The sequence below is a fragment of the Cnephaeus nilssonii genome, assembly GCF_951640355.1.
Source record: "Cnephaeus nilssonii genome assembly, chromosome: 20".
NCBI classification, from domain to species: domain Eukaryota; kingdom Metazoa; phylum Chordata; class Mammalia; order Chiroptera; family Vespertilionidae; genus Cnephaeus; species Cnephaeus nilssonii.
The window spans coordinates 38,871,795-38,896,972 of NC_137091.1; the positions used below are offsets into that span (position 1 = coordinate 38,871,795).

A 25,178-nucleotide genomic window follows, 5' to 3' on the forward strand; every position below is an offset into this window, starting at 1 on the left:
GGTCTCCCTGGAATTGTCCCCTGTGGACCAGGGAGCCCACAGCCACATGACCTTCCACCAAATCTTTGTTCCCAGGACATGCTGGACACCTCTCCCTTCACACCCGGGAACTGCAGTTCCTTTTGAGACACCCGGGCCAGGAAGTAGATGTCCGGCTGCTGGCATCTGGAGATAGAAGGTAGGTCCCCTTTCAGTCATCACCCAGCTTTCCCCCTTCTCACCACCAGAGACCTCTCTGTGGCCTTCCTGCTGGGAGGAAATCCAATCTTCCCAGAGCATTTGAGAAAACAGGGAAGACCCAGTGCCCAGCTGGGTTGAGTGTTACAAATAGAAAAATCCCCAGGTTAGGGGGCCAGAGGGGCTATCTGAGTGGTGCTGACAGACCCAAGACCAGGACACAGCAGAGGCCAGTTCTGGGGTGAGAGGGTCATCCTCATGGGTGAAGAGGTCTCCATGAGCCTTGCTACTGCAGTTGTGTTCCAATGCTCTCATAATTTTTAAACAAATTTAGATGTTTACAAAACAATGTCAAGTTAAACACTAGCATGGATTTATTAATAAGCATTGGATTTTCACACTTGTGTTTTGTGGACTGCCATATGCCCAGATATAGTGCTTGGGAGAGCAGGATAAGCTCAATAAATATGTCATAAATGACACACAAAAAAGGAGGAAAGACACAGGGTTCCACAGGCCAGTAAGATCCACCTCCCCTGAGAGCTTGTTAGATGTAGTCTCTTGTCCACTGCACACCTGCTGAGTCAGAATCTGCATTTGTCTTTGGCGTTTTTATTTTATGGTTTTAAAGTGATTGATTTTAGAGAGGAAGGGAGAGTGAGAGAAACATCGATTTGTTGTTCCACTTATTTATGCATTTATTAGTTAATCCTTGCAGGTGCCCGGACCTGTCATCAAACAGGTAGCCTTGGCATGTCAGGAGGAAGCTCTAACCAACTGAGCTCCCCAGCCAGGGCTCTGAGAATCTGCCTTTGAACAGGACCAGCGACACTCCTGTGCACAAGAGAGGGGTGGGGCTACCCCACCCCCAGTTCACTGGGTATTAGCCAGGCGGGCATCCACGTTAGCTGGGCAGCTGATAAGCAGCATTTCTACAGTGTCCTGTAGGCATCGCAGTCTTTACCACCTTCCACAGGTGATCCCATGCACAGTGGGGTGACATCCCTGGGACAAGAGTTCCTCCTGTCACCCCAGGGCTCCTGCTCTGAAAACATAAGGCCAGAAGGAATAAGGCAGACTCAAGGGGGCACTACTGTGCAGTCAACTTGTGCTCTAGGGAATTCCCCCACCCCCACCTAGATGTCCAAGACTCAAGCTTATCTAAAAAGGTAATGCGCCTATGGGGGTGGGGGTGGGGTGGAGAATCACTGAGGAAAAAGAGGTCTCATCAATTCCCAGAATCTGGCTTTTAGATGGAAGGTAACCAGGAAGGTGGAAGGCTCGAGGAAGGGAGGTGGAGGGAGGGTCCTGCGATCAGACCCCGCCCCCTGCCCATGTGACCAGGGAAGTGATCTTGTCCCTAGAGGAGGCTCAGCAGGTCCCACCAGTAGGGAGAACAGGGCCTGTGAGTGAGTGTTTCTGAACCTCAAGCTCTTCTCACAGAGGGAGGGACACAACAGCCAGCAGACACCATGGAGTCCCCCTCGGCCCCTGCGCACAGAGGGTGCGTCCCCCGGCAGGGGCTCCTGCTGACCGGTAAGGAGGGGAGACAATCCCTGGGGTGGACAGGAGGAGGGGAGCACAGCGCTCTGAGAGGGGACAGAGGGCTTCTGTTTGGACTTGAGGGAGAGGACAGGGGAGCAGAGTAGGATGGGGGAGGGGCCTCAGCAGCAGGTCAATCCCATAATCTGGAGGTGGTGAGGGGCAGGAACACCTCGATTATGGTAAATTTTACAAGTTACTCATCACTGAAATACTTTCTGAAAACTGATGAATATAACAATTTGTGTCAGAGTGAGAGAAGAAAAAATGAACCAGGGGCACTAAGTGTTGTCTTTACCGCCAACCTCAGAAATGTGCACATACACCCCAGGGGGTGCAGGACCCAGGGACCCATTCATTCACCCACAGGCACCTCAGCCTGCTGCAGGCCCTGGGGGTACAACAGAGCAGACCAGCCCCTTCCCCCATGGAGCTCACCTTCTATGGAGGAGACAGACAAGGAAAGATCTAGATGTGATGTCAGGTCCCCACAAGTGCCATGAGGAGAACAGAACAGGGACAGGTCAGAAAGTGGAGACACGGGTCTTTAGTGTCAACAGGGGTCTGAGCAGTGCCTGTGAGCATTTCTGACCTCAGGAGCCAGGAGCCAGGAGCCAGGAGCCAGGCAACCACCTGGGAGTTTACAAGCAGGAAATAAGGTCAGAGGTGCTGAAATCATGGTGGCCATGCTGCTGCACTTGACCACAGGAAATACACAGACACACACACACACACACACACACACACACACACACACACACACACCCCAAGGCTGAGAAATGGACAGACCTGCTTAGGACCCAGGGCCTCATCTCTCCATCCCAATACAGAGCTCCAAATATTGATCAACTTCTCTCTTCCCTCCTAGCCTCACTCCTCACCCTCTGGAGCCTGCCCACCACTGCCCAGCTCACTATTGAATCAGTGCCGCCCAATGCTGCCGAAGGGAAGGACGTGCTTCTCCGTGTCCACAATCTGCCTGGGAATCTTGGAAGCTGTATCTGGTACAAAGGGGAAAGTGTGAAAAACCACCTTAGAATTCTATCATATGCAGCAGACACTCAAGCAATTACCCACGGGCCTGCATACAACCATCGAGAGACAATATACCCCAATGGATCCCTGCTGTTCCAGAAAGTCACCCTTCAGGACACAGGATACTACACCCTACTAGCCATAGACAAAGATTATGAGAGCAAAGAAGTAACTGGACAGATCCGTGTATACCGTGAGTGATTGCTCTCTGACCTCTGGGTGTCGGGAGGGGTATATTCTACTTCACACACAGGACTAACAGCCCTGCACTCACTCTGCCTCCATCCCCCTCTGCCTCACATTCCAGGTTCGGTTTGGGCATTTAGTGCAGGACACACACAGTGGAGACAAACTTCCTAAGGTCAGAGTTCCCTTCCCAGATTCCAGCCCTGCAGACATTCTCCACAGAGAGAAGGGCCAGTCTGAGGGGAGTGACTCAGCAGAGGGAGACCAGTCTCATCCAGGCCCCTGGGCCCCTCCCAACCATGACCCAGAGAACAACCCTTCTGGGCTCATGCAGGGCCTGGCCTGGGGGACCCTGGGATCCTCACACAGAAGTTCAATCAGGCAGCTCCTCCACCCCCTCCCCAGACCTCTGTCCTAGGACTCCGGAATCCCAGGAACCTGAGGAGCCCTGGGCAGTTGGGTTTGATCTGTGGGCAGGGCTGACTGGCAGCAACAATTTCCCAGGTGCTCAAGTCACAAGGCTCCTGAGGTGGTCACCAGCCAGGGCTCAGCCTTAGGAGCCACATCTGGGGAGGGATGAGGCCTGCTCCTTCACCTGAGACCATGCATGGGGAGTATGTGGACAAGGCCACAGGCCATTAGCCAACTGCCTGGGGGACAGGAAGGAAGAGCAACATGGTCTCCCCAGGGAGGAAAAGAGATGTTCCTCGAAGCTCCTAGTCCACCAGGGATTTGCCCACGGCATCCTCTCTCACGGACACAAATAATAACAGAGGCTGTTAACTTGGGCAGCTCCTCTATTCCAAGCTTTAAGTTAGGAAATTGTGAAAGATTCAAGGTTCATTCACAGGCAACATGGCAAACCTGAGACCATTTACCATTTATCCTGTTTCACTAAGGGAAAACTGAGTTACAGGAAGATACAGTCACTCAATCAGAATCACACAGACTGACTGACCAATGTGAGTCATGCCAAGGCCTCTCCTCCACGCCAAGGGCCTTATTATGCTCTTCACCCCTGACTCGGGACTGGTGTGAGGTGCCCATTCCTCCCAGTGGCTCCTGAGACCGTTCCCAGGTGGGCCTGGTGACCCTGCACCATATGACTGGTTCACTGCCTGTTTCACACACGTGTGTCCTCATGATGACATCAGGACCACAGGGTGGGATCCTCTCAGATGGTGAGATCCACCAGCCACTCTCCTTTCTCTTAGACGCTGCCCATTTGAATGAATTTGACTCAACTCCAGTTGTTTCCTGAGTTAGAAAGACAAGGAAGAGCACATGCCACATGCCGTGTTGGGGCTCCTCCTCCTCTGCCTGACTGTCCATAGAAACAGGGAGGGACCTTCTCCCTAACTTTACTAACATGGCACATGTCCTTTCTACCAATCTGGTGTCATCCCTCCCTTTATACAGCAGAGACAGCTGGACTCGCCCCCCATCACTTCTGTTCTCTTAGCAGGACTCACCTTCTCTCCATCGCAGGGAGTCCCTGACTTCAAACCCACTGTGGCATCTCCCTTTGGTCACAGTGTGACCTGGTTGAACGGCAGAACTTGGTCTATGACCTTCGTGCTCTCTATACAGAGATTCCTCCAAAAACTGGCATTAGAACTTTGGGGCCTGAATATTGATTTTCACATATTCTTTCACAGTTTAACTCAAAATCTATCTCATAACTGCCAGACACAAATGGTCCATGAGGGCCATATTTTCAGCAAGTTCATGCCCCCCACCTCCACAAGCCCCCTTCTGTACGTGCTATTGTCTGAGTGTTGAGGAAGGATCCCTGCCCTCTGCAGTGGCAGAAAGGACATTACAGACCAGGGGCAGAGAGCATGGCTCTGCTGCCTCCGCCAGCCAGCTCCCGCTGTCCCTCACTCTCTTCTAAATCATTTCTGGACTCTGCTCTGCCCTTTCTGGGGTCACTGTCTCATGTCAGTCACCAGTGAACTCCTGGGCAGACGGCCACACCTCGTGGCCCTGCAGCCTGGGTACTGAACTGACCGCCAGACTTACTTCTAGTCTCCCGTGTATTGTTTCTGCTCAGACACCCAGTTCTAGGCCGCACTGCCCAGTCCTCTCGGGGTTTAAGGACTATGGAGTGGCCCATCATTGCTCATCTCTGGGTGAACCCTGGAATGTGAGGCTTCAGTGGAAACACATCTCAACCCGGCAATGTAGGTCTGTGTAGCTGGAGGGGACTCAGGACCTGCACATTCCAGGTGAGACCCAAGGTCAGCCAGGCAGTCAGCTGGTCAGTGAGGAACCACGACAGGTGCCAGGTGGTCTCTGACTCCCAGTCCTGTGTCTCTCTGTGATCAAACCCTGATAGTTGTCTGACACCTGAGAAAGCCTCTGCTTTTCTCCCAGACATAGAGCAGGTGGCCTTACATCCTCTGAGCACTCAGCTCCTCTTGCATTTGTTTGTCTTGTGATGCACAGACCTGCCTTATTCTTTTAAAAACTCATGTTTTCTGAGGGGTAAGAGGTGTCAACTCTGATGAAAGAAGCCTTTGGAGGAATCCAAGGTACCACACAGGACAGTGCTCTCTCTGTTACCTGCACAGAGGATTTACCCAAACCCAGCATCACAAGCAACAACTCCAACCGTTGAGACAAGGACCCTGTCATGTTAATGTGTGATCCTCAGGCTCAGGACACCACCTACCTGTGGTTGATCAGCAATCAGAGTCTCCCGGCCAGTGCCAGGCTGCAGCTGTCCAAGGACAACAGGACCCTCACTTTACTCCCTGTCACAAGGAATGACACAGGACCCTATGAGTGTGAAACCCGGAACTCTGGGAGTGCCGGCCGCAGTGACACATTCACCCTGAATGTTCTCTCTGAGTAATTTCTGTTCCTGCCCGCACCAGGCTGCCCACCTAAATCCACACTGCCAGAGGCCAGGCCACATCCATATCTCCCAGGTACATGTACACAGAACCACACTCTGAACACCCAGGGTGGCCAGGAGTTCCTATACCAGGCACATCTGGGCAGCTCTTGGGACTGGGACAAACAAGTTAATGTCTCAGGCTCAGGTTCAGTAAACACGGGGGGTTATAGTCGGGGCTTTTTTATTTATTATTATTAATATATGTTTATTGATTTCAGAGAGGAAGGGAGAGGGAGAGAGATAGAAACATCAATGATGGAACAGAATCATTGATCGGCTGCCTTCTACACATCCCACACTGGGGATAGAGCCCCCAGCCCAGGCATGTGCCCAGACTGGGAATTGAACCGTGACCTCCTGGTTCATAAGTCAATGCTCAACCACTGAGCCATACCTTCTGGGCTGGGCCTGGCTTTTTAAAACCAGACTGGCGGGGGGGAGGGGGGTTGGTGTAGGGTAGAAGGGGTCAATGAAGAACAAGGGGGGCATCTATAATATTTTCAATAATAAAGATAAATTTGTATGAATATACTGGGAGTTGGAAGTTTCAGGATAGCTAACGTTGACCACCAGCACCTTCTTGTTTTTGTTTGGAGGGGTAGGGAGAGTCCTGTGTGGGACATAGAGGGTTTTGCACATAAACAGCCATTGCTTCAGAGGAGGGCAGTTGTTCTAACTCGTTTTATAACTGCTCTTGGAGCAGAAACACTTGGCAGTGATGGTATCTACTAGGAAGACAATATCACTGAGGAAGTGTCAACAGGCAGGTCATTCTCTGTATCTCGGTAGCAAAGTCAAGGAACAGAGACATGCATTTGGGTAGAGATTTCTTATATTACATGCATCCCAATAGCTGTTTCATTTACTGCAAGTTGTGAAATGCATCTATCAAACAGCTGCATACACATGAAAAAAATTTCATAATTTTTCCCCAATAAGGAAAAGTCAATTAATTTCACATTCACACTAGTGTTAGGAAGTCTTCTTTAGACCCCAGAAAGAGAATTTGGGCAAGCATTGGGCATAACACTTGTGTAATTCAAATTGATTGTTAGTGTGAATTGAATTGAATCCAAAAACAAACAAACAAACAACAACAACAACAACAAAAAACGGGCTGAAAACCAGCTCAGAGGGAGAGTGTGGCCCTTACAACACCAGGAGCTTCCTCTTCCCTCTGATGACTTCATGTGTGGCTGTGTTCTCTTTGCTCCAGATGGCCCTGACCCCCCACCACCACTTCCCCCTCAGAGGACCCTTACCTACCAGGGGCAAACCTCAGCCTCTCCTGCCACTCGATCTCTAACCTGCATAGAGTATTCTTAGTATATCATTGGGAGGCCCAGCAACCCACATAGGAGCACGTTATCCCCAACATCACTGCAGGTGATAGTGGATACTATAATTGCCTCACCCATAACTCTGTCACTCATCCCTAGAGGACCACGGTCAAGACTATCACAGTCTATGGTAAGTGCCTCTTGGATTATTAGCACCAGGCTGTGGTGTGAAAATCTGTCTGGTTTTCAGAACAGAGCCTAGAGGGTGCTGTCTCCCATCCTGTGGCCATGGACACAAACAAATCACCAAGTCTTCCCCTGCGCCCTCCCACTACATCTCTGTAGACTCTCCTCCCTTGCTCTTCTGATTTCTCATGGCAGAGCTGGGGTCCAACCTTGGAAAGGAGGGAGTTCTCTCAGCCCCAGAAAGAGTCAAGTGGTGGGGAAAGGGAGCTTTCCAGAGGGGAAAACAAAGGTCCTCAAGGTCAAGTTGCTGCTTCTGTCACTAACACTTTCCTTCTGTCACCTCTTGTCTGCTACCTGCTCCATGTGCTACAGAGAACAAACAAGGCTTTGAACAAGCTCACCTCTTTTCCCCAAACTAAAGGAGGACACCACCTCTGAGGAGGGGTGAGCAGGTGAGATCCCTGTTCCCTGCGCTGCTCCAGGCTCCCCTGGTGACTGGCTGCTCTGTGCCCTCTGTGGTGGGACAAGGGTCTATGGTGAAGGTGCATGGGTGGTCTGACCTCAATCTGGACACTTTGAGTCACCCTCCGACACCACAGCCTCCCTCAGACCAGGCTACATGGAAATGGGGAAGAGACTGAGCCACAGGGGAGCCTCCTCGGAACTGTGTCCTGACTCTCAACTCACCAGCTGTACAACACTGTGTGACACGAGCGCATGTGACATTGCTGAGGAGAGCAGTGAGCAGTGGTCCATACCTGACAAGTAGGTAGATTCATCCACGAAGAACCTTCCTGGGACAGAAGGAGCAGTGCCACAGTTTATAGTTTACAGAGGAAGCTAAGCGTACCCGCCTTTTGTTCAAACAGTGACCTCTTCTCCCTGGTATTCAGTCCACAGGCCAGGAAGTGAAAGCCCTATTCAGACTGAGAAATCCTTTAGATTGAAACTTCTCCAGGTCCTAAGGTCATGGCTGGTCCATTCTCTTCTCTAATAAATTATTTAACGAAAAGGAAATGCCTTCCCATCTCTGTGTGTAGCCACCATACCAGAGAGGGGGGGTGAGTGTTTAGAAAGTCACAGGAAGGTCTGGGAAAGACTCACACAAACGTCAATGGGTGGAGCCCAGCTGATGTGGTTCAGGGGTTGAGCTCCGACCATTGACCTGTGAACCAGGGGATCATGGTTCGATTCCTGGTCAGGACACATTCTGGAGCTTGATCCTGAGTAGGGGATGTGAGTGAGGCAGCCAATCAATGATTCTCTCTCATCATAGATGTTTCTGTCTCTCTCTTTCCCAGTCCCCTCCCCTCTGAAATCAGTAAAAGTGTATATATTTTAAAAGTCAATGAATGGAAAATTCCACCTGATGATGAGGATACTGGACACAGGGTCTGAGAAGAGGTTCCTGGTGCTGATACTACAGATGTTCAGGAAGACAGGTCAGGGGTCATCCTGAGGTGATCTGGAGGGAAGAGGGGAGGTATAGCCCTCTCCTTACAGACTGTCACCTGAACAAAGGTCCTCACCCTGCAGAGGTCAGAGTCCTCCTCTGGTGACCTTAGCAGAGCTCACTGTGGCCTGTGAGTGGCTGACATCTCTGAGGAAGGAGCCAACTTTCAGTCACTCGCCTCCTCTGTTTTCCACAGAGCCAGTGGGGAAGCCCGTCCTCCGAGCCAGCAATGCCACAGTCACAGAGCATAAGGACGCCGTGGTCCTGACCTGTCTCACAAATGACATTGGGATCTCCATCCGGTGGCTCTTCAAGAACCAGATTCTACCTCACAAGGACAGGATGAAGCTGTCCCGGAACAACAGCATTCTTACCATCGACCCCATCAGGAGGGAGGACGCTGGGAGCTATCAGTGTGAGGTCTTCAACCCTATCAGTTCCAGCAAAAGTGACCCTCTGGAGCTGGACGTACAATGTAAGTGACCCCTTGCCCCATCCTACATCTCCCTGGGAGGATTGCTCTACCAATGATGTGACAAATGGACAGAGGACACAGAGCAGATTTTCAATCAGGAGACATTACAGTAAAAAGAATGGCAAAGTGGTTAAGAACTCAGTTTCTGACCCTGGGTCTGGCATTCACTGTGACCTTACACAAGGTTGTTTTTTTGTGCTCATTTTTTATGTGAAAAACTATACATAAAATTTACCATTTTCACTGTTAAGTGTACACCTCAGTGGCATTAAGTGCATTCACAATGTTGTGCAATCATTACCACACTATCCATCGGGAACTTTTTCATCTTACCCCACTAAAACCCAATAGCACCCCAACCTCCAACCCTAACCCCTGGAAACCACCATTCTATTTCTGTTTCTGTGAATATGACTACTCTAGGTTCTTCATATCAGTGGAATCATGTGGTATTTGTCCTTTTGTGTCTGGCTTTTTTCACATAGCATTATGTCTTCAAGTTCCATCCATGTTGTAGCATATATCACAATTCCATTCCTTTTTAAGGCCGAATGATATTCCGTTGCATGTATCCATCACATTTAATTTATCACTCATCTGTCCATGAATTCTGGGTTATTCATACCTATTGTCTGTTGTGAATAATGCTGCTTTGGACAAGGATGTACAAATATCTGTTCAAATACCTGATTTCAATTCTTTTCAGTATTTACCCAAAAGTAGAATTACTGGATCAAATAGTAATTTTTGTTCAATTTCTTGAGGAACTGCCATGTCGTTGTTCATAGTGGCTGCACCATTAAATATTCCTGCTGGCAATGCACAGAAGTTCCAGTTTTTCCCCATCCTTGCCAATACATTGTTTTCTGGGTGGTTTTTGTTTTTTTGTAGTAGCCATTTCAATGGGTGTGAGGTGGTATCTCATGGTGGTTTTCATTTGCATTTCTCTAATGATTAGTGATGCTGAGCATCTTTTCATGTGCTTTTGGTCCATTTCTGTATCTTCTTGGGAAAAATTTCTATTCAATTCCTCTTGCTATTTTTTAGTCTGATTGTTTTGTTGTTATTGTGTAGGAGAAAGAAAAGAAAGATTTATGTTGTGGTGCCATCTTTTGTTGTTTTTTGTTTTTTTGTATGTTTGTTTGTATTTATCCATCTTTGTGAATTAACTTTGGAAGATAGCAAGCCATCTGAATGAGAAGTTTTGAAACTATGAAAGATTATTAGATAAGAATACTTAGAGAACACTTAAAGGATAGAACATTACTGTTTAGGATTCACTTGGCAAACTGAAGAAGAAAACTCCTGACATTCTGCCCCTTTCAGACAATTATTTTCAAGCTTTAGTTTGCACAGGAGATCTTTAGGGTGCTTGGTAAAATTTCAGATTCCTAGGCTCTGCCCATAAAAGATCTGACTCAGAATGTCTAGAGTGGGAATGAGAAGTTTGCATTTTTAGAAAACATCCCAAAGAATTCTGTTGTAGATGGTCTTTGAAATACAACATTTGGACATACTGTTTCTAAGGTCTTAAGTAACTCTAGACAACATCTGTAGACAAAAATAGGCCTGGGATAGTGAGTGTTTTCTTCCTAGAATCTCTTTGGATCTCATGCAAAAGTCAAAGGAACACAAACTCTTCGGATTCAGTGACTATGGAAGTGAAGATCCCTCTAACCTAAAGAGCCCTCCCAATTGCCCATAAAGATCATCAAGGATGAATATCTGTAATGCCCAACCCATTACTTTCACAAGAGGAAAGTAGGAGACCGCCCTTCAACTCTGCCACCTGGGCTTTTGGAAGCTCCAAACGGCTTCCTAAGATGTGATCTTTCTCCATGAGCCGTGGGCCTATGAGATGAGAACCTATCACCACCCAATGCACCATCTCTCTGCTAGGTCCCCTCGAGCATCCCTGCTTTCCAGGGGGGAATGCTGTGGACAAAACAAAGGTGTTAGTGGTGACTATTTGGGAGGGAATCATCTACTTCTGAAGGAATTACACGTGCCCCTCTCAGGATGGTTGGAGAGCACATGCCTGTTTCGGGTTAGGAAAGGGAGCCGGGGGTTCACAGACTGCCTGAACAGCAGCATCTCCACGACCGACGCTCAGTGCGCCTCTGGGCTTGCCACCACCGTGCTTACGTGGAAACTCTCCTTTCGCGGTCCAGGAGCTCGCAGAACTTTCTGCTCTAACATGAACAGGAAAGAATTCTCCTGCACAAGACAGCTTTAGGTTCATTTGGGGGGTTAAGCCTAAGAAGAGACCTGTTTTAAAATTTCTTTTAATTCAAGCCTGGAAGTAGTGAAGGGAAGCAGGGTGGACAATACCTTTAGTTCTCCAGCAGCTCTCACTTTAAAGCATGTTGGGAACACCTCCAGTGCCATCTTTTTTTTCCTTTCTATATTGATGAAGGTGTTACATATGAGTCCTTATTTCCCCATTCCCTTCTCCCCCGGTCTTGCCCTCATCCCCTGGTCCATTGGTTAGGCTTATATTAATGCATACAAGTCCTTTGGTTGATCTCACCCCTTTACCCCCATCCTCTCCTACCTTCCCTCTGAGGTTTGAGCATCTGATTGATGCTTCTCTGTCTCTGGATCTGTTTTTGTTCATCAATTTATGTTATTCATTATGTTCCACAAATGACTTAGATCATGTGATATTTATCTTTCTCTGCCTGGCTTATTTCACTTAGCACCATGCTCTCAAGAACCATCCATGCTGTTGCAATTGGTAAGAGTTCCTCCCTTTTTATAGCAGCATAGTATTCCATTGTGTAGATGAACCACAGTTTTTTAATCCACTCATCTGCTGATGGGCACGTAGGCTGTTTCCAAATCCTAGCTCTTGTAAATTGTGTTGCTATGAACATAGGGGTGCATAGGGGTGGTATACCCTTTCTGATTAGTGTTTCTAGTTTCTTGGGATATATTCCTAAAAATGGGATCACTGGGTCAAATAGGAGTTCCATTTTTAGTTTTTTGAGGAAACTCCATACTGTTCTCCACAGTGGCTGCACGAGTCGGCATCCCCACCAGCAGTGCACGAGGGTTCCTTTTTCTCAGCATCCTCGCCAGCACTTGTCGTTTGTTGATTTGTTGATGATAGCCATTCTGACAAGTGTGAGATGGTACCTCATTGTCATTTTGATTTGCATCTCTCAGATGATAAGTGACTTTGAGCATGTTTTCATATGTCTCTTGGCCTTCCTATGTCCTCTTTTGAAAAGTGTCTATTTAGGTCCGTTGCCCATTTTTTGATTGGGTTGTTTATCTTGCTTTTGTTAAGTTGTATGAGTTCCTTGAAAATGTTGGAGATTAAACCCTTATTGGAGATAACATTGCCAAATATGTTCTCCCATGCAGTGGGCTTTCTTGTTGTTTTGTTGATTTCTTTTGCTGTGCAGAAGCTTTTTATTTTGATGTGGTCCCATTTGTTTATTTTCTCTTTAGTTTCCATTGACATAGGAGCAGTATTGGGTAAGATATTGCATCAGCATATGTCTGAGATTTTGCTGCCTGTGGATTCCTCTAAGATTTTTATGGTTTCCCATCTTACATTTAAGTCCTTTATCCATTTTGAGTTTATTTTTGTGTATGGTGTAAATTGTTGATCTAGTTTCATTTTTTTTGCATTGGGTTTATTGCAGATCTCTGCTGGGAGCCTGTGAGATGTCTGTGCAAAGGAGGTGGTGCATTCACCACCTTACATCAGTTAAGTCCCCACCAAGGAGACCTGACTCGCACATATTCATGGCGGCCACACCTGGTACAGAAAAACACACAACCATGAAATGTGGGAAGTTATAAATTACAAAAATGGCCATCAGCTTTCTCACATTTCCACAGCTCCAAACATATCTCCGTGCAGAAACGCCAGGATGGAATTGTGGCAAGTTTGGACACCAACCTAGAAATGCATTGAGATAAAGAATTACAAGGATATAGTGAGCTATTAACCTCACAGAAACCCTCCCAGGGGAAATTTCTTCCTTGGAGGAACAAGTAGAGACAACTTCATGTTGAGAGTTGTTTCCCAGGGCACCCCCATTGTAGAATAACATCCCCTCCACTCATTCTTCTCTTTTTTCTATCCATGACAGATGATCCAACGCTACCAAGTCCTGGCCTCTCAGATGGGGCTATTGCTGGCATCGTGATTGGCGTCCTGGCTGGCGTAGCTCTGATAGCAGCCCTGGTGTGCTTCCTGCATATCAGAAAGACTGGAGGGTATGATGGCCTTCCCTCTTGTCCTGCTTCCTCCAAAGCTAAGGACCATGCTTGGGAGAGGGAAGGAGACTCCCCTCTGTTTCTGGGCCTGGATCTGCTCCTCCTTCCTAAATCCCTGCTTCTCAGAACTGATTCCTGAGGCCTCTTCATCCCTGGTTTCAAGCTCCTGTGCCCCTCTTTCTTTGGAAAATGGTATTCCCATTCCCCTCTGGTTTAGATGGGGCAGATCTGATTATGTTTCTTGGTCCTAGCATCAGGGAAACCAAGGTCCAAGAAGGAAAACAAATCAGTAAACAAAAAGAGGAGCAGGAGAAAGCGAGTTGTGTGCTCTGTCAACCATAGAAAGAGGAGAAGAGAGGGGCAGGCCAGGAAGAGAACCTTAAAAATACGTGAAACCAGCCTGGCCTGTGTGGCTCAGTGCTTGAACATTGACCCATGAACCAGGAGGTCACAGTTCAATTCCCAGTCAGGGCACATGCAAGGGTTACAGGCTCAATTGCCAGAACAGCGCTTGCAGGAGGCTACTGATGGATGATTCTCTCATTATTGATGTTTTTATCTCACCTTCTCCATTCCTCTCTCTAAAATGTACAAATATATATATATATATATTTTAGGCTCAGAAGCAACTGATAAAGAATAGACCTTTGTGTCCTGTCCAGGTGGCTTGGTTGGTTGGAACATGGTCCCATAGAAAGGTTGCAGGCTACATTCTCAGTCAGGACACAAACCTATGTTGAGGGTTCTAACACCTGGTGTGGTATCTCTCTCTTGCTTGCTTGCTTGCTTGCTTGCTCTCTCTCTCTCCCTCCCCTCTCTCCTCTTTCTCCCCCCTTCCTCTTTCTGAAATTAATAAATATGAGATGAAGATTTTTAAAAATGGGATGGACCTGTGTGAACATCAGGGCAGCAGGAAAGGAGTGCTCACTGGAAGGGACGGTGGGTACACTGAAGAGGAGCCCTAGCAGGAAAGGCAATGCTGACTCTGATAAATGAGCTGACAGTGTCCTTCCTACTTCAAGGAGCAAAGAGCCTATGCTTGGGAATAGCAGTCACAGTCTCTGATATTTGTTTAGGGCAAGCGACCAGCGCGATCTCACAGAGCACAAACCCTCAGCCTCCAACCACAGTAAGTAAAGCCATCACCAGTGAGAGTTCAGTACCTTCTGAAATTTTAGAGGGGATGTCCATTTCCCAACCTTAGTTTGCCATAGGTCCTCCCAACCTTCTAGTCACAAAAGATCCCCCTGAGACCCAGCCCTGGGAGAGACTCACTCAGCCAGACCTGGCAGGCTTGAGTAAGATGGCCATGTTTTCCAAAGCCATTCCTCACTTACCCCTTCCCCTCCTCCTCTATTACGGGTGTGGGCACTCTCCTTTGGTGAGACTTTCCCTGTCTTGTGGTGCTCTGGGTGCTGGTTCTCAATGCCCCTCCTTGCCACTGGTGTCTGGTGCTTAGAAACACAACTGGGCAAAAATCAAGGCCTTGTGAACTGGAAAAAACATTCAGAAGTGGACTAAGGCCTCCCTGTCACTATTGCTGCCTCCCTCACCCCTCAACCCCACCCCCTCCTGCTGGTACTAACACCCTGGGTCTGGACCACAGACTCTGAGAGAAGTGATTTCCTTAAGTTATCATGGGCCACATCCCACCCCCTCCAACCACCTGCCACCTCCTTCAGCGAGAAATCACAACAGCTTAGGAACACCAAGCCTGTAAAGCTATAAGTCAGCTTAGCATTTTTCATGGATTGCTAACTCTTCTTTCAACTCCGAGGTGAGGGCCTCTCTGACAACTCACCTGACAAGGTAAGCACAGCCAGTCTCACTGGCTCATTTTCTCATGGACATACCTCTATAGAGAATGGGGTACTCTTGGAGACAGAAGTGGGATCAAGTTTGAATCAAGGTTCCTCAATGTAGCAACAAACCAAGATGTATTGGTTAACTATTCCCATGGGTCTACTTCATGCAAGAATGTGGGCTCTGGAGTTAGCCCCTTCCCGTGTTTGCATCCTGGCTGTGACTCTTAGTTCCTCTGTGCCCTTGGGCACGTAACTTAATCTCTCAGATCCTCACCCTGTCATATGTAAACATGAAATGCTGCATACTCAGAGAGCAGCTGAAGGAATGAAATGACATCACACATACAAAGCACCAACACGGTGCCCAACATAAGGAAGGCACTGAGTCATTCTCCCTCCTCTACCTTCAATCTCATCCTGTTCTTCCTGTCAAAAGATAATGACCATTCCAATGGGTCTGAGGTCTTAATTCCTTCACTTTATAATAACTTTACTGAGCTTCTCTCATTTAGCCTTTCCGTAGAGCACACATATGTGTTGAAAAGTGCTTAAAGCATATGTATATGTTAACAATGTATAAATTATCATGAGTTGAGCATACCCTTGTAAGCAGCACTGACATGAAGAAACAAAACATGTCATCTCCCTGCAAAATGAAACCCTTCAGTCACTTATCTATCTTTTAATGATCATTCAAAGGATGTCAGCAAGCAGAGAAAATGGATAATAAAAATCCTCCAAAGCTAGAAGTTTCCAAGTGGTGAGAGCAGGTGCTGCCTAACCACAGGAGGCAAGGTGAGGGCCTGGCCTGGGACACTGATTTAATTAGCCACTTCTCATCCCTTTCAGATGCATGAAGTGACATATTCTTTGCTGAACTTCAGTGGCCAAGAATCAAAGAAACCAACATCAGCCTCCCCACCCCCACCAGCCACAGAACCAGTTTATTCGGAAATAGAAGTAATGCAACCAGCCCTGCTCACCACCCAGCTGACTGATTCCAAGTCTCATCTCCATCACTAGGAGACCCCTTTGCCCTCAGGGAAAAGGAGAGGCTGGGACCACAACCCTGGAAGAGCACACCTGGAAAGCTTCTCTCCCCCCCCCCCCCCCCCCCCCCCCCCGCCGCCCACTCTGTCATGAGGCAGCTCCAGGCTCCTGGTCACAGCCGCTCCCTTTGGTGTCAACAGGTGAAAGGGAGTCTGTAGGAAGCCCAGCCTTCCTTTGCATTGAAATTTGGCTCATTAAATTAGTAATAGAACCAACAAAGTCTAGAGATGATTCTTTAAAGAAGAAACTTCTGGATGAATTATTTTTAAAAATGAGAGTGGGCACAATAAGCAATATTAGGAGTAAAAAGGGAAACAATGACAGCAGTCAATAGGAGGACATCAGGAGCATCCTTATTGCAAATATTTAAAAAATTAGATTAAAAGGAATAAATGCTTAGAAAAACAAAATGAAACCAGAGCTGAGTCAAAAAATAAGAAAAGCATGAGTAGCCCTATTAACCAATAGACCAACTGAGTTTTGTGTTTTTAATCCTTCCAATAAAGGATACATATAACCTGGATTATTTGACAGGAAGTTTTCCAAACATTCAACCAACAATTAATTCTTTCTTTCTTTTTTTTTTTTTTTTCAGAGAGGAAGGGAGAGGGAGAGAGATAGAAACATCAATGATGAAAGAGAATCATTGATTGGCTGCTTCCTGCACACCCCACACTGGGGACCAAGCCCGCAACCTGAGTAACACCCTGACCAGGAATCAAACTATGACCTCCTGGTTCATGGGTTGATACTCAACCACTGAGCCATGCCAGCCAGGCAAGGATCAACTAATTCTAATCCTACAGGTGCTCTTACAGAAAACAAGAGAGAGAACACTTCCCCAGCTGTCATTGTGTGGCTAGTATAATATGGAAAATAAAAATGGATTTATTTTTTATCAGTTGACCACCAAATCAGAAGAAACTTGCTAGACTTGAGCAGAGCAGGGACAATGAGCCAGGTACAGAGACTCACCAGGGCAGAAAGCTCCAGATGACTAACAAGGGGCAAAATTGAGAAAACTGAACCTGTCCTTCCTGTAACATATCATTGGTCATGCAGTTTGGACCGGGGATCTTTCACATCACTGGTCAGGAAGTTTAGATCGCCCTGACCTTTTCCTTCCTAAAGATAATATCTAGTTGTATTTCAGCTTCAGGCCCAGAAAAGCAGAAAAACCAGACAAGTGACACAGGGCTGCCTCAGGACCTATTACATTGACTAATAACTTCCTGCCCTGGCATCGACCAATCAGTAGAGACCACAACCCTGAAAGCACACCTGGGAAGCTGATGAATATTCTATTAAGACCCTCCCCTGAGACCTCCCATAAGATTTCCACCTGCAAGAAAGAGATAAATGTGCTCAGGATAAAGGACCCCAGGAGCACTCCCTCCAAGGAGCATACCCTCCCCATACTCCCACAAACAAGTGTTCCCCCAAACTCTAAGGGATCGCATGAGACCTGCTACCAGGGGAGCAATGGGCAGTGGCAGCTTGTCCCCGGCTAACCCCCTGAACCTTTCTCCAACGACCCTTTTCTCTGACTTCTCAGAGAGTCAAAGCAGCCCAGCCTAGCTTCTCTGTTGCTTCTCCTATGCCCTTCCTTGTTTCACAGTCCTAAGTACATTTTTGCTGCCATCATGGATCCCATACCTTTTGCTCAGTGCTGTGTAGTCCTTCCGATTGCATATCCTCATCTCCCATCCCCTTTTCCTGAAGTAAATTCAGTGTTCCTTAATCATTGTCTGAGATGGCTATTTAGCCTGCCCGAGCACCACCCACTTTAATCTTTCAAAACTCAGAAAGGAAAATAACAGGCTTAATATTCTCATGTACGAACATCCTTCATGATCAGTAACAATAGCAATGAATAAAAACGTTAACGTTCAGGAAATGTGGGTTTATTTCAGAAACAGTTTAACAGTATAAAAGTCACTGTAATTCACGACATTAAAGGTTTAAAGGAGAAAAACCATGTAAATTTTTCAAAAGACACTTTCAAGAAAAACTCCACCTAAAATTCAGCCGCTTTTATGTTAAGAACTTAATAAGCCAGAAATAAAAGGAACTAAAAAAAAAAGGAACTTCCTTAGTCTGAAAATGTGTGTTTACAAAATGTTATGTTAAAGTGTGGACCCAAAAGGGGTTACTCACTAAACATAACAAGCTCAAGGGAGGCCTGGGTGGTGGCCTTGCAAACTCAGAGACCTAAAGCGACCACAAAGGATGGTGTGAAATTAAAACTTTAACTAACAGCAGTTTATGGCAGCTAGTAATGTCCTAGGCTAGAATCTTCCCTAGCAAAAGTCAGTCTTGACCTTAACTGAGCCTATCTAATGTCCCTTGCATCTGCTATAACATCCCTATGGAATGTCAGGGAAACTCCCCTTTCCTTTGACTGTTAATTATCCTGTACCCACCTAGGTCAAAGATGTGTATCATTTTTCATCCAGTCCCAGGGGTCCCCCCATTTGCTTTCTCCCACCTCCTTAATCTATCACCAATGGATTTCAAGGGACCCACTTGCCTCTGATCTTTTGATTGAAATGTATAAAATCAGACGCAAAACTGCCATTCTCTGGGACATTATCTCCATCCATTGAGATTTTGCTCCCCAGCAATTGTCGATAGTTTGGCCCAAATAAACTCACAAAAATTCTTCACCAGTTTGAAGTTTCTTACTTTGACCTTTACTTGTTACAGTGAAGATTCCAAAGAGGCTCACCCAGGAGCACCGTATAGACCCAGACCCAGTGCTACAATACAGCAAGAGGTCCGCTGAGCCCACTGACCTCCTGGTCCCGCCATCTTGTAAACTAGATTGAGTTGTCTCTTGGACCCAGGGCCTTTCCTTGCTTGTGGTAGAGGATCTGACTTTATTTGAGCTGTATTTTAAACCCTCAAGGTGGAACTAGTTAAGGTTAAGTGTTGACAGAACCAAGGCTAATAAGCGACAGAATAAAAAATGGGTGGCTGGTTTTCTTAACTCAGACATTTCAATTGGAATTGTTTTCTGAGAGTCTGAGCAAAAAAACCTTCACTGTATAAATGAGAGAAGTTGTTCAGCTTTGAAGATAAGGGGCACATCCTCCTCCCAGCCCAAATCTCAGGTGTTCTTAAAGGCTGGGTGGGAGCCTTGACTTGCAAGTGATTTATAGAAATGGGGAGATTTACCTAGTAATTACATTAACTTAAAATGGTCAAAATGCACCTGGCTGGTGTTGCTCAGTGGTTGAGCATTGACCTATAATCCAGGAGGTCAGCTTTAGCCGGTTTGGTGCAGTGGATAGAGTGTCAGCTTGAGGAGGAAGGTCCTGGGTTCAATTCCGAACAAGGGCACATACCTCAGTTGCAGGTTCCCCAGCCCCGGTTTGGGGAGCATGCAGAAGGCAACCAATCGATGTGTCTCTCTCACATCAATGTTTCTCTTTGTCTCTCCCTGTTTCTTCCACTCTCTCTAAAACTCAATGGAAAAATATCCTTGAGTGAGGACTAACAACAAAAAAACAAACAAAAAAACCAACCGCACTAAATCAGGAGGTCATAGTTTGATTTCTGGTCAGGGGACAAGCCTGGGTTTTGGGCTCAATCCTCATTGTGGGTCATGTAGGAGGCAAACAATCAATGATTCTCTCTCCTCATTAATGTTTCTATCTCTCCCGCTCCTTTCCTCTCTTAAGTCAATAAAAATATTTTTAATATAATAAAATGGTAAAAATTCAGTTGCCTTTGGTGCCTAAATTAATGTTTTCATGCAAAAATTAGGGGGAAAAATGGAGGTTCTAAAATTAAACTGAATGAATGAATGGGAAATGTGTCTTAGTTTGGAAATTAAAAGTTCCCAGTAAAAGCACAGATCATATTTTGGAAAAAAATAATAAGAAATTTTAGAGATTGTCTCTGACCTCTTCTGAAGTGATAAATGCCTACACCTCATTCTTCCTTCTTCTCTACCGCCTCCACTGTATCCTTTGCTCTCAGAGCTTCCTTGTTCAGACTTGCCCTTCCCCTCCCTTCTTCCTTCCCCTTCTGTCTCCTCCACTTCTATTCCCTATGGACATAAAGGAATTCTAACAGCTCCCTTTGGAGAAAAGTTGGTCTCAGCCACAGAGGAACAAGCAATTGTTCCTGATTTTATCTGGGAACCTGATGGGTTCACAAAGAAATTTAACTGTTAGAACGTGTGATCTTGGCTATTCTAATTTATTGCAATTAACATACCTACTGGTTTCTGGAAGCAAAAGCAATAGAATTACTAAATAAGGTTTGCAAGAGAACTCCTGTAGAGAAGTCTACCCATTTTAAGGATTATAAGAAACCGAAATGGGATTTAGGGAAAAAAATCAGAAACATGCATAAAGCTTCTGTGGACTACAAGAAGGCATTTCTTATTAATAGTTTAGGTGAAATTAAAATTCCCAAGAAAAAGGAGGAGCTTATAATTCCTTATATGAGCCCCTGTAATTCTTCTATCCTTCCAGTAAAGAAACCGAATAGTAAAGGGAAATTTGTGCAAAATCTCAGAGCTATAAATAAGCTAGTTATCCCCACACATCCTGTAGTTCCAAATCCACACCTTATTATGAACCATTGCTATGACTGCCAATATTCTCCAGTAATAGATTACGTAGTGCCTTTTCAGCATTCCAGTAGAAAAAGACAGTCCATACCTCTGCTTTCACCTGGAAGATTAAAGTTGACTTGGACAGTAATGCCCAGGGATTTTATGAAGAGTCCCACCTCTTGTTGTAGATACTAAAAGCTGATTGAAATTATGTCAAATTTTCTAGATATTCCACTCTAATTCTACATAAGGGTGATTTGGTTTTATGCTCTAATCTAGAAAATTACTAGACTCCCAAAAGGACACAATATCCCTATTACAACAGCTAGCTGTAAAGGCACATGGATACCAAAGAACAAGCTCTGATTCTGTTGACCCCATTAAAATCCTTGGCTTCTAATATTAAAGATGGGCTACTAATTAGCCAAGAAAGACTAAGAGGAATCCTATCTTTTCCTCTAACAAAAACAACAAGAAAGCAGGTTAGAGGATTCCTGGGTTGGACTAAATATTGTCACAACTAGGTTCCAAATTTTTTATTAATGGCCCACCTGTAGATGTCTTATTAAAATCAAATTGACCTAATCCAATTTAGTGGAACTAAAAAGAGAAACAAACTATAAAATCCTACCTAATAATAGAGTAATATGCAAATTGACCACACCTTTGCTATGCCCAAGCCACGCCCACCAGCCAATCAGGGCAAGTATGCAAATAAACCCAACCAAGATGGCTACAGCCACAGAGAGCAATGTTTCCCTGGTAACAAAGGCAGCCAAGCTTTCTGCGAGCCATTGCAGGCCTAAGCCTCCCCTCAAGGCTACAAAGTTTCAATTATAGAAGGTAAACAAATTCAAACAGAATGGCGGCAGCCACGGAGCTGGAGAGACCAGGCCAGGATTGCTCATGGCAACGGAGAAAGCAAAGCTTTCCCCACACCCTGGCTGGGCCAAGGCCTCCACTTAAGGCTACAAAGTTTTAATTATAGAAGGTGAATTAACCCAAACAGAAATGGCTGCCGGCTGTGGAGCATGCAGGAGGCTTGGCTCCACTCCAAGCTACAAAGTTTCAATTGTAGAAGGTAAATAAATTCCAGATACCAGGGCCTCGCTTGGGTCGCCAGGGGGCGTGGCTGGCCTGCAAACCACCACAAGCCCCTTGCTCAGGCTGCCCCACGCCCCAAGGGAACCCCCACCCTGATCAGGGACACCCTTCAGGGCAAACCAGCTGCCCCCCACTCCTGCACCAGGCCTCTATCCTATCTAATAAAAGAGTAATATGCAGATTGACCATCACTCCAACACACAATATGGCTTCCCTCATGTGGTCAAAGATCCTGCCCCCATGTGGACACAAGATGGCCACCACAAGATGGCCAGCAGGAGAGGGCAGTTGGGAGGGACCAGGCCTGCAAGGGAGGGCAGTTGGGAGGCACCGGCCTGCAAGGGAGGGCAATTGGAGGCGATCAACCCTTCAGGGGAGTGCAGTTAGGGGTGACTGGGCCGGCAGAGGAGGGAAGTTGGGGGCAAACAGGCTGGCAGGGGAGCAGTTAGGCATCAATCAGGCTGGCTGTGGAGTGGTTAGGGGGTGATCAGGCTGGCAGGCAGAAGCAGTTAGGGGCAATCAGGAAGGCAGGCAGGCGAGCAGTTGGGAGCCAGCAGTCCTGGATTGTGAGAGGGATATCTGACTGCCCGTTCCCACTGGGATTGGGCCTAAACGGGCAGTCGGACATCCCTCGAGGGATCCCAGATTGGAGAGGGTACAGGCTGGGCTGAGGGACATCCCTCCCTTCTTGCACGAATTTCGTGCACCGGGCCTCTAGTCTCTAAAGAATTATCTAAACCTTCCATTCTTAGACACACTAATTATAGAAACTTTAACTAAAATATAAAGATTATATACCTATAGGTTGTTATAGTCAGCAACTAGACAAACTAGACAAAACGGCCCCTCCATGCATAACAGCTATTTCTGCTACAGACATACTATGCAAACAAATTAACAAAAGATAATTATGGTCTCTCTTTAGTTTATGTTCCTCATTCTATTAAATCTCCACTGAATTTTCATCACATTCAACTCTTCTGTCAGCTGATTGGCTCTTACCTTCTGCAATTAATTTCACTTAAGCTCAATGTAAATCTTAACCCTGCCTCTTTGCTACTTTCTTTGCAAGATAAAGACCTCCACAATTATGTTTTGGTTATTGACCACATTCTTATTCCTAGAAATGGTTTATAGGAAATGATTTAATAATACTGACTTAATTGGTTTACAGATGTTAGGGGCAGAAATAGAATACTGGGGATTATCTATAATTATCTATATATATTTAAAAGCCTAAGCGACCATTACGATCAAATGACTAGAACGACCGGTCGCTATGATGCCCACTGACCACCAGAAGGCAGATGCTCAATGCAGGAACTGCCCTCGGGTGGTCAGTGTGCTCCCACAGCCAACCTCCCATGGTCCCTCCCCCTCCTGCCCGCCCCCCTACATACCCCCCATGCACAAATTCATGCACCGGGTCTTTAGTAAGAAATATTAACCATGCTCTATTAACCATTATTGTTCTGTTCTGATATAGAAAGAACATTCTAACCTGGCTAGGAGTTGTACCCAGGACCTGGGGGCCCACCTGGTAATGCAGCCCATCCTCTTCCTTGTAGAACTGCCTATTATCATGGAAAAATTAAAAAACTTCTGCAGAAACCAGAGGAGCAGCCCTTTACAACAGTCCTTTGCCAATATTTGGGTAGCAACCCAGTTGTTGAGGTATTTAAAAACAGATAAATTTTAAAAAGTAATGTCCTTGTTTTACAAATGCCATCCTTACAGGGCCAAAGGTGTGGTTCCAGAAAATCAAAAGCCCACCAAATCCTTTTACCTCCCCTATTCATCTCAAGAGTCTGGTAGATGTTAGGTCCACGCCTGAAAGAGGCAGGCCAAGAGACATTGTGAGATTTAAGAAATTTCATTACATTGTCTCATAGTGAGCAGAGAGCAGTGTGTAGGTGTCAGCCCCAAGGGGGTGGTGAGGTTCACTTATATAGGGTAGAAGTATGCAATATAGGGTCAGGGTGTGGGTGCACGAGTACTGAAAAGATTTCATAAATGCACCAATGGGTGGATTTCAAAAGTCTGCAGTACTACTGCCAGATGCCTCTAATAGGGAACTATTACTCTAGGCTTTGTTATGCACATTCTTGCACTCCATTATGCTGGGCTTGGGCCTTAGCCCCTCCCTGGAATGTTATGTACATTCTTGGGCTCCATTATGCCCCTGGGGGACTTTTGCCCCTCCCAGTGATTTTACAGTTATTCTTACTGCAGTTTTCAGGATTAATGGCCTTCCGTTTCTAGTAAACTGCCTCACCCAGTTTCCAGTGACCAACTACACCTGGCTCCAATCTGAACTGGGTCCCACTGATTACTCTGACTGACCTTTACAAGAGACAAAATATCCCTCTCCCCCTACTCTGTGCTGCTCATGCCCTTTTGGCTTCATCACTTCTGTTAGCAGATATTAAAATTTATACTAATAAAAGGGTAATGTGCTAATTGCCCTTTTATTCTTCTGGATGTCCTTCAGGACAAAGCCACGGTAGCGGGGGCCGAGAAAGAGGTGGTTAGGGGTGATCAGACCAGCAGGGGAGAGCAGTTTGGGGGCGATCAGACCAGCATGGTAGGGCAGTTTGGGGGCAATCAGGCCAGCAGGGGAGCAGTTAAGGGGCAATCAGGCTGGCAGGCAGAGGCAGTTAGGGGTGATCAGGCAGGCAGGCAGGTGAGCGGTAAAGAGTCAGCGGTCCTGCATTGCAAGAGGGATGTCCGACTGCCTCTTTAGAACCGATCCCTCACAGGAATCGGGCCTAAACCAGCAATCGGACATCTCCAGAGGGGTCCCGGATTGGAGAGGGTGCAGGCCGGGCTGAGGGACCCCCCAAACCCCCGTGCACAGTTTCGTGCACCGGGCCTCTAGTCTATATAAAAGGGTAAGCTACCATCCGATTGGCCTGTAGGTATGATGCGCCCTGACCACCAGGGGACAGATACTCAATGCAGGAGCTGTCAAGCTACAAAAACTTGGCAGCGGCGGTTCTTAGGGGATGTTGGAGGGCTGTTTTCGGCCTGACCCCCGCAGGCCAGTCCAAGGGACTCCACAGATACCCTTTGAGCCGTGGCGCTGCCCCAGGTGCGGCCAGCCAGGGAGAGACCAGAGGCTGGCTCCAGGGCATGTCCGGCTGTCTCGCTCAGTCCCACCCCACCAGCCACCTTCTAATTAAT

The 25,178-nt window shown here is 46.7% G+C and overlaps 1 protein-coding gene across 1 annotated transcript; it reads left to right on the forward strand.

The window, feature by feature from the left end:
* The first annotated feature begins 1,524 nt into the window (after nt 1-1,524).
* Nucleotides 1,525-19,984, forward strand: LOC307092620 (cell adhesion molecule CEACAM21-like). Its single transcript, XM_079759953.1, has 7 exons — nt 1,525-1,713; nt 2,588-2,947; nt 8,958-9,236; nt 13,343-13,469; nt 14,546-14,598; nt 15,247-15,278; nt 16,124-19,984. The coding sequence occupies exons 1-7, from the start codon at nt 1,650-1,652 to the stop codon at nt 16,295-16,297; spliced, it is 1,089 nt and encodes a 362-aa protein (XP_079616079.1). The 5' UTR covers nt 1,525-1,649; the 3' UTR covers nt 16,298-19,984.
* Nucleotides 19,985-25,178: the final 5,194 nt, after the last annotated feature.